The sequence below is a fragment of the Eschrichtius robustus genome, chromosome 3, assembly GCF_028021215.1.
Source record: "Eschrichtius robustus isolate mEscRob2 chromosome 3, mEscRob2.pri, whole genome shotgun sequence".
NCBI lineage: Eukaryota > Metazoa > Chordata > Mammalia > Artiodactyla > Eschrichtiidae > Eschrichtius > Eschrichtius robustus.
In genome coordinates, this window is record NC_090826.1 from 38,099,041 (window position 1) to 38,112,601 (window position 13,561).

At 39.1% G+C, this 13,561-nt stretch overlaps 2 protein-coding genes and 1 long non-coding RNA gene across 4 annotated transcripts in view; 2 read left to right on the forward strand and 1 right to left on the reverse strand.

Annotated features, from left to right (window-relative positions):
• The window catches only part of IPP (intracisternal A particle-promoted polypeptide), a 35,637-nt gene extending 29,816 nt beyond the window's left edge, over nucleotides 1–5,821 (reverse strand). The window contains exons 1-2 of the mRNA XM_068539791.1: nucleotides 5,613–5,821; nucleotides 2,626–2,967 (exon numbers count right to left, since the gene is read on the reverse strand). Coding sequence (XP_068395892.1) covers nucleotides 2,626–2,917 — 292 coding nt within the window. The 5' untranslated portion in view covers nucleotides 2,918–2,967; nucleotides 5,613–5,821. The remainder of the gene's footprint in view (nucleotides 1–2,625; nucleotides 2,968–5,612) is intronic.
• On the forward strand, nucleotides 5,674–9,833 carry LOC137762222 (uncharacterized). Of its 2 annotated transcripts, none has more exons than XR_011073526.1 (3): nucleotides 5,674–6,265; nucleotides 6,369–6,451; nucleotides 9,728–9,833. It is a non-coding gene; the product is annotated as an uncharacterized lncRNA (long non-coding RNA). The 2 variants fall into 2 exon arrangements; XR_011073525.1 differs by having other exon boundaries at nucleotides 5,684–6,265; nucleotides 9,716–9,833.
• Nucleotides 9,834–12,323: 2,490 nt separating this feature from the next.
• The window catches only part of MAST2 (microtubule associated serine/threonine kinase 2), a 247,340-nt gene continuing 246,102 nt past the window's right edge, over nucleotides 12,324–13,561 (forward strand). Inside the window, exon 1 of the mRNA XM_068539790.1 lies at nucleotides 12,324–12,476. The gene's annotated coding sequence lies outside the window, so the exon portion shown is untranslated. The remainder of the gene's footprint in view (nucleotides 12,477–13,561) is intronic.

Consider the following 13,561-nt stretch of genomic DNA (forward strand, 5'->3'; position numbering starts at 1 on the left):
TACAGCCACTATGGAGAACAGTATGGAAGTTCCTTATATAACTAAAAACAGAACTACCATATGACCCAGCAATCCCACTACTGGGCATATACCCTGAGGAAACCATAATTCAAAAAGAGATATGTACCACAATGTTCATTGCAGCACTAGTTACAATAGCCAGGACATGGAAGCAACCTAAGTGTCCACTGACAGATGAATGGATAAAGAAGATGTGGCACATATATACAATGGAATATTACTCAGCCATAAAAAAAACGAAATTGAGTTATTTGTAGTGAGGTGGATGGACCTAGAGTCTGTCATACAGAGTGAAGTAAGTCAGAAAGAGAAAAACAAATACCATATGCTAATACATATATATGGAATCTTAAAAAAAAAAAAAAAGGTTCTGATGAACCTAGGGGCAGGACAGGAATAAAGATGCAGATGTAGACAATGCACTCTTGAGGACACGGGGAGGGGGAAGGGTAAACTGGGACAAAGTGTGAGAGTAGCATTGACATATATACACTACCAAATGTAAAATAGATAGCTGGTGGGAAGCAGCTGCATCTCACGGGGAGATCAGCTCAGGGCTTTGTGACCACCTAGAGGGGTGGGATAGGGAGGGTGGGAGGGAGATGCAAGATGGAGGGGATATGGGGATGTATGTATACATATAGCTGATTCACTTTGTTATACAGCAGAAACTAACACAACACTGTAAAGCAATTATACTCCAAAAAAGATGTTAAAAATAAATAAATAAAATAAAATTCTAGCTCTACCCCAGCAGTATGACCTTCACCTTATGAAATCTAAATATACTTTCTGAGGGTTTAAAAAAAAAGTATTTTTACATTTATTAAAATTCATCTCATCTAACCTTCACATGAATTAAAAAGTGCTACTATCCCCAGTTTATGAATAAGGAGAATGAGGCTCTCACAAGCTCATTTCTATTTTTTAAGTACCTACTTTACATTACCTATAAAACTCTGTAAAGGCACAGGCCACACCTGTCTTGTTTACTATCATATCCCCAGTGCCTAGCTCAAAAAATACATTCACATATATATTGAAAGAATGAATGAATAATTGACTAAAGTTAAATGAAATGCTTTGTATCACACAGCTAGTTAGTGGCAGAGCTAGATCACAAACCCAGGTCATTTGATTTTAAGTGAAGTGCTTAAAAATCTATGGTGAGAAGAATCTGTTAAGACCTATTAGAATTGTGAACGGTTAATAAAGAATGTCCAGAGGAGGACTTCCCTGGTGGCGCAGTGGTTGGGAATCCGCCTGCCAATGCAGGGGACACAGGTTCGAGCCCTGGTCCGGGAAGATCCCACATGCCACGGAGCAAATAAGCCCATGCGCCACAGCTACTGAGCCTGTGCTCTAGAGCCCACAAGCCACAACTACTGAGCCCACGTGCCACAGCTACTGAAGCCCACACGCCTAGAGCCCGTGCTCCGCAACAAGAGAAGCCACCGCAATGAGAAGGCCGTGCACCGCAACGAAGAGTAGCTCCTGCTCCCCACAACTAGAGAAAGCCCGTGCACAGCAACGAAGACCCAATGCAGCTAAAAATAAATAAAAAATTAAATCTTTAAAAAAAACTAAAACAAAGAAACTTTAAGGCAGAAAAGCATAAAAATGAAAATCACACATTTTCCCATACACTGACATAACTTTTTTTTTTTCGGCCGCACTGCACTACTTGCGGGAAGTGTGGAGTCCTAATGACAGGACCGCCGGGAAATCCCTGTATTAACATTAATACTTTAGTGTATCTCTTTCAAATCTTTTTACCATGTATATTTATGTTACATATGACTTATGTTTTACACTATGGTTTTTGTTTACATTTTATGTCATTAAAACTCTTCAGAAACTTAAAAATAAAATTTTGTTTAAATTAATACATGCTGATTATAGACATTTTGAGGAAAAAACAAAAAAAAGGGAAAAATAAGAATCTTCCATATTCCATCATCTAGAGATAAACGCTTATAAATATTCTAGTCTTTTCCTGTGCACAAATACACAAATGAATTTTTTTTTTTACAAAATTGGGGTGATATTTATATACACATTTTTTTCCACTTAATATATTGCAAACATTCTTCCATGAGAATGTATATATGTGTGTGTGTACATATATACAAATATAATTTGTGAGAACTAAAAATTATTCCATTATATATACATGTACCATAGTTTATTTAACCATATAACGTACTGAGGGACAAACTGTATTCCATTATATACTATTATAAATAATGTTACAATAAATGTAAATATTTGCCTGCATCACTAATTAATTCCTTAGGATTCCCAGAAAAGGAATACTGGGTCAAAAGATATGAACTTTTTGTTTTGTTTTGATTTTTTTGGCCGTGCCATGCAGCATTCAGGGATCTTAGTTCCCCAACCAGGGACTGAACCCGCGCCCCCTGCAGTGGAAGGTGAAGTCTTAACAACTGGACCACCAGGGAAGTCCCGATATGAACTTTTTGAAGGTTCATAATAACATATTGTCAAATCATTTTCTATATGTTAGATCAAGTTATATTCCCATAGCAGAACGTGAGTGATTGCATCATTCTTCACTCAAAGCTACAAGTTCACTTAACATACCTGTGTAAATGAAATCTAGAAGTATTTGAAAGATTCCAGCTTCAATTCCTAGAATCTGTACAACATCTTTTGAGGACTCTTTCATTCCTCCAGTGAACAAAGCTGCAAAGTAAGGACTACTGGCAGCCAAAACCAGCCGATGAACTTTGAAAGTTTCCTTTCCAACTTGCAGCTGCACATCACAGAAATGCTGTCCATTTCTCATTTTATTGATCTGGGCCAAGATGAGTTGAGCATGTTTATCTGATGAAAAAGGACTATCACCAGCCTTGGCACAGCCCTCATTAGCCATGATGATGACAGATTAATTAAAAGGACTGTTGCCCATAATCTGGTCCTACCCTGAAAAAAAAAAACGAAAGAGACCAAACAATGTATTTTTGTGTTTAACATGTCTTCTATTCATACACGTATGAAACATTCCCTATCCTCAAGGAGCTTACAATCTATTTAGGGACATAAAACACATATGAAACAAATAAGGGCTAAATTGTGTGGTACTACTTCTAACAGGGTTTCAAAGAAGGGAATAAATAATGGGGCCTAAAATAATTAGATGGCGCTTCACAGCAGAAATGGAACCTGAACTGGACACTGAGTGACAGTGTATTAAGGTATGAGGAGAGGGCATAAACCCTTTCAGGTGGCGTAAAGAAAATGAGGAAAGGCACAAAGGTATAAAGATATTTTTGTACACTGCAGTAAGGACGCACACATGGCAGCCAAAATGAACTTTCAAAAAGCAATTGTGATCAGGCCAAGTGTCTGCTTAAAATCCTTCAATTTGTACACTTCCCTTAGCACACAAAGCCCTTCAAATTTCACCTCTACCTATCCAGTCCTACCTCCTATAATCCTCTTTGAACTTAATACTCCAACAAAACCTAACAATTTACAGTTCTCTAAACACATCTATTTCATGGCACCCTTCCCCCACCTTTTCTTTCTGGATCTTTGTTATAAATCAAGACTGTTCAAACTTATTTTCCTCCAGGAAATCTTCCCTGTTCCTCTCTCCTCTGGGTTTGGTGCTCACCCTAACCTTACCTATTTTACAGTATACTATCACATTCTACCTTGTCAGACATTTTACCACCCTACTCCCTAGACAGACACACAGACACACACAAACACACACACACTCTGAAAGTTCCCTGAAAGACAACTCCTTAGGGACTATCTTTCATAGCTGTAGCACCAGTATCTAACATATCTTGTTTTCAAATATTTGTGAAATAAATGGGCACAAAGAAATAACAATAATAGCTTAGGATGTTTTTGTTTAATTCTGATAACTTTTCCACACATTATGCCAATTGTAATTCTCACAATAATTAAGAGGCTGGAAGAAAAAGATATTGTTATTTGAAATAAGAGAAGGAAACACACGCTCAGTTTCCCAAGGTCACAGAGTTAGTATAATGACAGTCCTGGTATTTGAATCCAGGTCTTCTTACTCTAAATCCTTGGTTTTTCCCATCATATCATGTGCATATAGAGAAGGAGCTTTGAAACCCAAGCATAGCAATTTGAACATGAACCTTTACAGGTTTATCGAGAATAAACATGACAATAGTCATATTTCAGAACTGTTATTTGAGCTTTCAGGGGATGAGCTAAGAGGTAGCAAAGTCTTAGAAAACAGTCTTCCAGCTTTAACAATGAGAATCAAAGGGATAAATCCAAGTTACTTTTTGAATAAAGAAACCATGAGATCCAGTAATATAAGAGATAAGGAGATGAAGCACAGGGGAAATCTAAGATGACTAAGGTATTTAGGCATCAAGGAAAATTAGTAATAAGACTGACAGAAATGGTGTGACCTGATGTTAAGAAAAAGGGGGGGCTAAATTTATAGCATTCAAACTTATTAAAGTAAAAATAACTAAGCTGATTATCACGATTATCTAGGAATTAACTTATTGAGAAATTTTATTGAAAAGTTCCGAGGTAGCTGCTAAAACTTCACATGAGCTCCAACATAAATGTCAACATATTACATTTAACTGGCATATAAAAGCAAACAGTGTATTTGTCTCTACATAGAAATTTGACCTGCAGATATTATTAAACATGGCATGGCTGTCAGGCTTTCTTCTGTTTTAGATTTCTTCCTATCAGCAGATTTTGGACCCCACTGGTTTGCTTAATTACAAGGTACCTCCTCTGCCCCCAACTTCAGGGCATCAAGCACAGCTACTGAACTAAAATGCTGCCTCCTGCTACAAAAAAGTTACTGAATTATCCATCCACTCTGGCAGCCAACAGCAGAAATCCTACTCTATTACTACTACGCTTCTTAGTAACTGCTGATACTATCCCACTGCCACTGGAGTACTTCATTCCAAAAGGCGGCACGTGGTATGACCCTATTTCCAAAAGGAAAGAGCATAATTCAGGGACATCGCATACGGATGTAAGCGACGTGCCCCAAGAGACACAAACTTGAAAGGCAGATTATTTAGGAAACGGTGGAGACGCCCAGAGGAAGTAAAGAGGACCTATGTTTAGTGGCCTCGAAGTCACTGCTGCGAGGATCTGGAAGCTGCTTCATTCAGCAAAGCGTGTCAGAAAGAATCCCAGGACGAGCAAGCGTCAAAAAAAATGAGGCTCTTTGTGCTTGACTTGGGGGCTGGACCTGGAGAGCTAACCCTAAGCTGCTGCGACACTAAAGGCAGATAAACATTCCGGTGCTACTTAAACGGCGGGGAAGACATCTCAAATACTTCTGGTGACAACAGACGGGCCGGAGCTCGGCCTCGGATTCCCCAGTGGGGGCGGGGAGAAGAGAGGCAGGAAGGGACCGGACTAGACGACGTTCCGGGCGAAAACACTTCGATTATTAGAGGCACGCCTGAACGGCAGGAGGAAGCCGGTTCCAGAGGCTCCTCGCACTCTCCTCCTCAAGGGTCCCGAGAGCCGGAGAGAGCCGAGGAGGAAATTCCCAATCCCGTCATAGACGCCCCCGGGATGCAGGCCCTTCTTACCCGCCGCTTCCCCTTCCCGCTGGCGCCCGCTCAGGCTCTGCGTGCGCAGTCGCGATAAGCTAGCGCACAGACGGGGCGGGGAAAGTCCGGCGGGGTGACACGGCGCGGGTGACTGGGCAGTGCGGTCTGCTGAGGGCTTGAGGCGAGGCCCGGCCGGCTGAGAGGGCCTCTCCACTCCGCTGGCAGGGCGGGTCTGCGCGTGCGCACTGCTCTTTCGCTCACGGGGAGCGGCGGCTCTTGGTGCGGCGCTTCTGTGGCGCTGGGCTCGTGCTTGACTCCCGGCGGGCAAAGGCCTTTGGCCAGCTTAAGCTCCCGCCTTCTGGGGCTGGCCGGCTTGCCCTTTCCACGCCGCCTACCCTCTCTCGATTCTTGGGGCGTCTCAGGCAGCCAGCGAGCCTCAGTGCTAATGAAAGAGTCGGGATCTGCTCTCCTCACACAGCCTATGACGCTGCTCCCCAGGAAGTCAACAACTGGCTGGCTAAAGGGCTTGCAGTTTCCACCTCCAGGCCCATCCATCCTTCCAAAGCTCCTGAATGCCCCACGGAGGGAAAACACAGAGTAGAATTCAATGTTACCTACACCCAAGATCTGGACAAAGTCATTTCTGCAGTGAAAGGAATTGCAGGTGTATATGTCACGTCTTTTTCTGCTAGGTACAATATATTTTCCTCTTTTTTGTGTGTATTAATTTGTAAGAATCTTTCTTACAAATTCTGTAACACTGTTATTTAAGTTTACAACAAATCATTTTCCTAGGTCGGTTTACAAAGCAGCATACTTCTCATTTGCATGTGGGTCCCTGAGGAGGAGAACTATGGGATTTTTTCAAAACAAAGATGGTGAGTAACGCACACACAGACACACACACACAAACACCCCCACATCACCGCACCCCTCACGCGGGGCTGGGCGCTTCTCTATTCCTTACCATTCACTCAGATCGTTTTGAGTCTCTGCCTGACTGAGCCCCGCGCTATGAGTGGATGTCTACTTTGAGTGAAGGGACAACTCAAAACGTCCAGTTATTTAAACTGTTGAACCTCATAATATGGCACATTTAAAAATGGCTTTCAAACTTTCGGACCCCAGCTCACAGTGAACAAAAACATTCTACATCAAACCGGTTACCACATACCTACCACATAGATAGATATACACATCTGAAACAAAAATTTCACAAAACTCTTGTTGGGGAGGGGGAAATTTCCCCCTCTACTCATCTTGATTTCTTGTGGCTGGACTAATAATAAAATTGACACAAGACAGTTTAACAGGAAAAAAAGGAAAATTTAGTTGTTCACAAGGAAGACTCATAGAAAGGGGCTTAAGAAGTGGTCAAAGCAGACAGCTTTTATATTTTTAAACAGAGAAACAATTTATGAAGAATTGACAGGACAAAGAAACTAGGTTTTGGGAGTTCACTTAGCGAAAAATCTAAACAGAGTTTGGGCTTGGGGTAGTAAATGGGAGGAAGTAACAAGGTTTGTTTATACAGGCTTGTTGGCCTGAATTCCCTATCTCTGGAGATAAGAGTGTCCTTCTACCTCCAAAAGCAGGGAGTGCACCTTTCACGTGAGAGATTTATTTCCTGCTTTCAGGGAGATAGAAAGGAGGGTTAGAGTGTCTCTCTTGCGTTGGCCATCTCTTAAGTTACTTTAATGCAAGAAAATTGGGACTTCCCTGGTGGTGCAGTGGTTAAGAATCCGCCTGCCAATGCAGGGGACAGGGGTTCGAGCCCTGGTCCGGGAAGATCCCACATGCTGTTGAGCAACGAAGCCCGTGCGCCACAACTACTGAGCCTGTGTTCTAGAGCCCGTGAGCCACAACTACTGAGCCTGCGTGCCAAAACTACTGAAGCCTGTGCGCCTAGAGCAGGTGCTCCACAGCAAGAGAAGCCACTGCGATGAGAAGCCCACGCACTGCAGCGAAGAGTAGCCCCAGCTCACCTCAACTAGAGAAAGCCCACCTACAGCAACGAAGACCCAACGTGGCCAAAAATAAATAAATAAAATAAATTTATAAAAAAAAAAATCAATATGCCATTGAGGTACATTTTGGGGCAACCTACCCTGGGCCCCAACACTTATTTGCTACCAGCAATGCACTAAATTTCTATTGCTTCTTTTTGATTTCATTACCAAAAAAATGCTGAAAGGGAACTGTTGTAAGGAAAAATTGTCAAAGACTTGGAAATGAGCAAAAGAAATTACTTTTCAGTGTAAGCCTGGGCATTGTCTAGCAGACACTGGAAGGATTTGAATGCATAGGGATGTCTTTCTGTTGACTAAGATCTTTTTTTTTTTTTTTAAACAATTTTTATTTATTTATTTATTTTTATTTATGGCTGTGTTGGGTCCGTTTCTGTGTGAGGGCTTTTCTCTAGTTGCGGCAAGTGGGGGCCACTCTTCATCGCGGTGCGCGGGCCTCTCACTGTCGCGGCCTCTCTTGTTCCGGAGCACAGGCTCCAGATGCGCAGGCTCAGTAATTGTGGCTCACGGGCCTAGTTGCTCCACGGCATGTGGGATCTTCCCAAACCAGGGCTCGAACCCGTGTCCCCTGCATTGGCAGGCAGACTCTCAACCACTGCACCACCAGGGAAGCCCGACTAAGATCTTTTACAAGAAAACTGGTAATATTTAGAATAATTCTTGTCCACGTTGAAGAAAAGATACCCCCAAACATTACATTTTATTGACCTATAGGGTATTAAACCACTTTGCCTCTGTTAGGGAATTCATTTCAATATTCTTGTTTCTTAGCAAATTCGTACAACATTCCTGTAACGTTTTACTGGCTCACTCATTAATTAATGAGATAAATAACATTTTGACGTGTTTATTTTATATTTCTGTGAAAATCGTCAGTTTACCTTTCAGAAAATTATACCTCAGTACCACTAAAATTAATTTCACAATTTACTATTGTATTGCACCTAGCAATTTGAAAACTGGTGCTTTAGAGCATATACCTAGGAGCAGAATTGCTGGAACATAGGATATGTGCATCTTCAATTTCACTAGAAAATACTTATTTTCCAAACTCATTTTTCCAGTTTACATTTCCACCAGCAGCAAATGAGAGTTGCCTGGCTTCACATCCTTGCCAACATCTAGTATCATCAGATGTTTCAATTTTGTATGATCTGATGAGTGTAAAATAGTATTTTATTTTTATTATAACTTACATTCCCTGATTATTAATGAAATCAGGCAGTAAAAAGATGTTTATAAGCTGCTATGGACTGAATTTTGTCCCCCCACAATTTGTATGTTGAAGCCCTAACTCCCAATGTGATGATATTTAGAGATGGGGCTTGAGGGAGTTAATTAGGATTAGATGAGGTCATGAGGATGGGGCCCTCATGATGGGATTAGTGCCCTTATAAGAAGAGACACCAGAGCATGCTTGCTGTCCCTCACTCCACCCACACATGCATGATAGAAGACCACGTGAGTATCTAGTGAAAAGGTGGCCAACTAGCCCCCATTCGCATAAAGAAGCAGTCATAAGAGCACACAGGGAGATGATGGCTGCCTACCACCAAGCCGAGAGAGAGAAGCCGCAGAATGAAACCTACCTGGCTGGCAACTTGATCTTGGATTTTCCAGTTTCCAGAACTGTGAGAAATAAATTTCTGTTGTTTAAGCCAGGGGTCCGCAACCCCTGGTCTGCGGAGCGGTACTGGTCCACAGCCTGTTAGGAACCCGGCTGCACAGCAGGAGGTGGGTGCTGAGTGAGCAAAGCTTCATCTGCCGCTCCCTATCGCTCGCATTACCGCCTGAACCATCTCCCCTCCCACCCCCGTGGAAAAATTGTCTTCCACGAAACCAGTTCCTGGTGCCAAAAAGGTTAGAGACCACTGATTTAAGTGACCCAGTCTGTGGAATTTTGTTATGGCAGTCAAAGCAAACTAATACATAGGCCAGTTAAGTTTCCTTTTGCGTAAAATGGCTATACATGTGTTTCGCCCAGTTTTCCATTGAATTTTTAGTTTCTTATTGATATTTAGGATGTTTTATGATTATATGTGTTGCCAATTTTTTATTTATTATCTCTTTCTCTTTTTTTTTTTTGGCCACACCGTGCGGCTTGCGGGATCTTAGTTCCCTGACCAGGGATCGAACCTGTGCCCCCTGCAATGGAAGCACGGAGTCCTAACCACTGTACCACCAGGGAATTTCCTTCATTGTCTCTTTTAATGAACAAAAATTTATAATTTTACCAATGTATTAGTCTACTTATTTATGTTTTGCACTTTTGGTATATTGCCTAAGAAATTCTTCTCCTCCCCAATGTTATAAAGATATTATATTTTCTTCTAAAAGCGTTATAATGTCTCTTTTCACATTTACTTCTTTAAGTCACTAGGAATTAATTTTTGAGTATGGATTGGGATAGGGATCCAATTTTTTTCCCCATATGAATAACAAATTGTCACAACATTATTTACTGAATATTTCATATTTCCTCACTAATCTTCAATGCTAGCTCTCTCCCATTTTATGTTTCCTTTTGGGCTGGAATCAGTTCTCTGTTCAGTTACACTGGTCTATTCATACATGCCCTGCTGCTTTAATTACTATACTTTTGTAATGAGTCTTGATATCTGGTAGAATAAGTTTCCCTGTCTTGTTCTTCTTCAATGGTGTCTTGGCTATTCTTGGAACACCTGGTTCTTCCACATAGATTTTAGAACCAACCTGTCAAGTTTCACACACAAATACATACAAGGGAGGAAGGAGGGGTTCTACTAATATTTCAATAAACGTATAGGACAATTTGGAGAGAATTAACACCTTCATAATATTGAATACTTTTATCCATTAATAAAATTAAATTTTAGAAAAGTTTAAAGTTTTATATTTTTATTCATAAGGGTCTTATATATCTTTTATTAAATTTATTCCTGAGTACTTTGTACTATTATAAATAATATCTTTTTAAGAATTACATTTTATGTTTGTTGGGGTACTTCTGTGTGTTGATTTTATGGGCGACAACATTGCTTAATTCACTTATTAATTCAAAAATTATCCATAGGGGCTTTGGGATTTTTCTGTGTAAATAATCATATCATCTGCACATATGACAGTTTGTTTCTTTTTTTCCAAACCTTATACCTTATGTTTATTTTTCTTGTCTTACTCAGCTAGCTAAGATCTCCAGTGTGAGGTTGACTGCAGATGCAGAGTAGGGTAGGAATTAATGCATAGACTTTGGAGCCAAATGCCTAAGTACAAAATCTAGCCCTGCCACTCAGTCCTTAAGCAATCTATTTAACTTTTCTTGAAACTCAGATTTCTCAAGTTGAACTATGCCTAATTATTGTACTTCATATCGTCGTTGTAAGGATTAATTTAACTATATAAAGCAGTTAGTATCTGGCAACTGTTAGCACTTTAAAATTATTAATAAAACAAAAATAGTAATAATAGGGACTTCCCTGGTGGTCCAGTGGTTAAGAGTGCATGCTTGCATTGCAGGGGACTCAGGATCTATCCCTGTTCAGGGAACTAAGATCCCTCATGCCATGCGGTGTGGCCAAAAAATTAAAAACATTTTTTTTAATTTCAAAAAAAAAAGTAATAATAAATAAAGTATCCTTACACAGGTCCTGATTGTAAATGATATTTTACTGTTAAATATAATGTTTGCTGTAGGTTTTTTTTGGTAGGCATATTTTTATCAGGTAGTTCCCTTCAAATCCATCTACAACTACTACAGTTAGTACTACTACAACTGATAGCGATGATGATAATACTGAACACATATGGTATTTGTTATGCTTTTAACCCCTAAATTTATTGCATCTCCTGAGTATTTCATGAATTGACTTTTAGCAAACACTTTTTCTGTATCTTTTTTTAAAAACTGAAGTATAGTTGATTTACAACGTTGTGTTAGTTTAAGGTATACGGCAAAGTGATTCTTTCTATATATATTCTTTTTCAGATTCTTTTCCATTATAGGTTATTATGAGATATTGAATATAGTTCCCTGTGCTATACAGTAGATCCTTGTTATTTATCTATTTCATATATAGTAGTGTGTATTTGTTAATTCCAAACTCCTAATTTATCTCTCCCCCTGCCTTTCCCTTTTGGTAACCACAAGTTTACTTTCTATGTCTATGAGTCTGTTTCTTTTTTGTAAATAAGTTCATTTGTATCATTTTTTTTTAGATTCCACATATAAATAATATCATGTGATATTTGTCTTTCTCTGACTGACTTCACTTTATGATATAAAGTATGATAATTTCTAGGTCCATCCATGTTGCTGCAAATGACATTATTTCATTCTTTTTTATGGCTGAGTAATATTTCATATACATATAATGGAATATATATATACTCCATTGAAATATATAGATATATATATTACATCTTCTTTATCCATTCATCTGTTGATGGACACTTAGGTTGCTCCCATGTCTTGGCTATTGTAAATAGTGGTGCTATGAATTCTGTATCTGTTTAGATGATCATGTGATTTTTCTTCTTTAGCCCGTTAATGTGCTAAATTGCATTAATAGGTTTTTTAATGCTAAACTAATCTTCATTTCTGATGCAAATTTCACTTGGTCCTCATGTGTTTATCATTAATTTAACATTGCTGGATTTGCTTTGCTAACACTTTTTAAAAATATATTCATTTATTTATTTGGCTGTGCCAGGTCTTAGTTGCAGCATCTGGGATCTTTGTTGTGGCACGTGGACTCTTAGCTGCGGCATGCATGTGGGATCTAGTTCCCTGACCAGGAATCGAACCCAGGCCCCCTGCATTGGGAGCGCAGAGTCTTAACCATTGGACCACCAGAGAAGTCCTGCTGAGACTTTGCTTAGAATATGTGCATCAATATTCGTGAGTGAGCCTAACCTTTTATTTTCCTTTGTTATACTACTTTTTTCTGATTTAAGTATCAAGATTATACTAACTAACCCCCGACATGGTTTTAGGAGTGTTTTTCCTTTTTCTTTTTTTTTTTTCTCTGCATGAGTCTGAGTAAGATTGGAATTGAGTAAGACAGAAGCTGTTGAACTTGCCTGTAAAAATATATGGATCTGTTGTTTTCTTTGTGCAAAGATTTTTAACTGTTGATTCAATCTCTATCACATTTTTACTTTATTCTTGAGCAATTTTGCTAATTTATATTTTTCTATAAATTTGTTCTATTTAATTAAAATTTCAAATTCATTCACAGACAATGAAACAATGACGTTGTTAACAATATTCTCAAATTTTAATCTCTGCTATTATCTATAGTCATGGCTCCTTTTTTATTTTTAATATTTATTTATGACATCTTTTTTTCTTGATAAATCCTGCTACATGTTTCTCAGTCTTATTATTCTTTTCAAAGAACTGACTTTTGGCTTTGTTGATCCTCTCCACTTTATCTTTGTTTCCTACCTCATTATTTTCTGTTTTTATGTTTATTATTTCCTTATTTTAGCTTTCACTGAATTTATTCTTTTCCTCTTTATCAGTTTAAGTTTTTCAGTTGCTTAGTTCCTGACTTTTCAGTCTTTCTTATTTTAAAATATAGGTTTAAGGCTAAAAATTTCTGTCTAAATATCGCTTATAATGTAAGCATGAATGGTACCCCTGGGAGTTAGGTAACAAAGTAGCCCTGTTGGTTATAGATAGAAAAGAGGTAGAACTGACTACTGAAACATTATTAAATTTCCTGGCAGTAGTGCTTAAAAGCTCAGGCTCTGAAATCAGAATGTCTGAGTTGAAAACTTAGACTCTGACTCTTACTAGCTGTGTGACTTTTGGCTAGTTACTTAACTTCTCTATGTTTCAGTTTCTTCATTAGTAAAATGGAATGAATATCTATCTGCTTATGGTGGTGTTATAAGTATGAAATGAGTTAATGCATGTAAAGTGTTTATGCCATTTTCAGGAAGAAACATTAGCTCTTACTTTTCTTACATGTCTTTGTT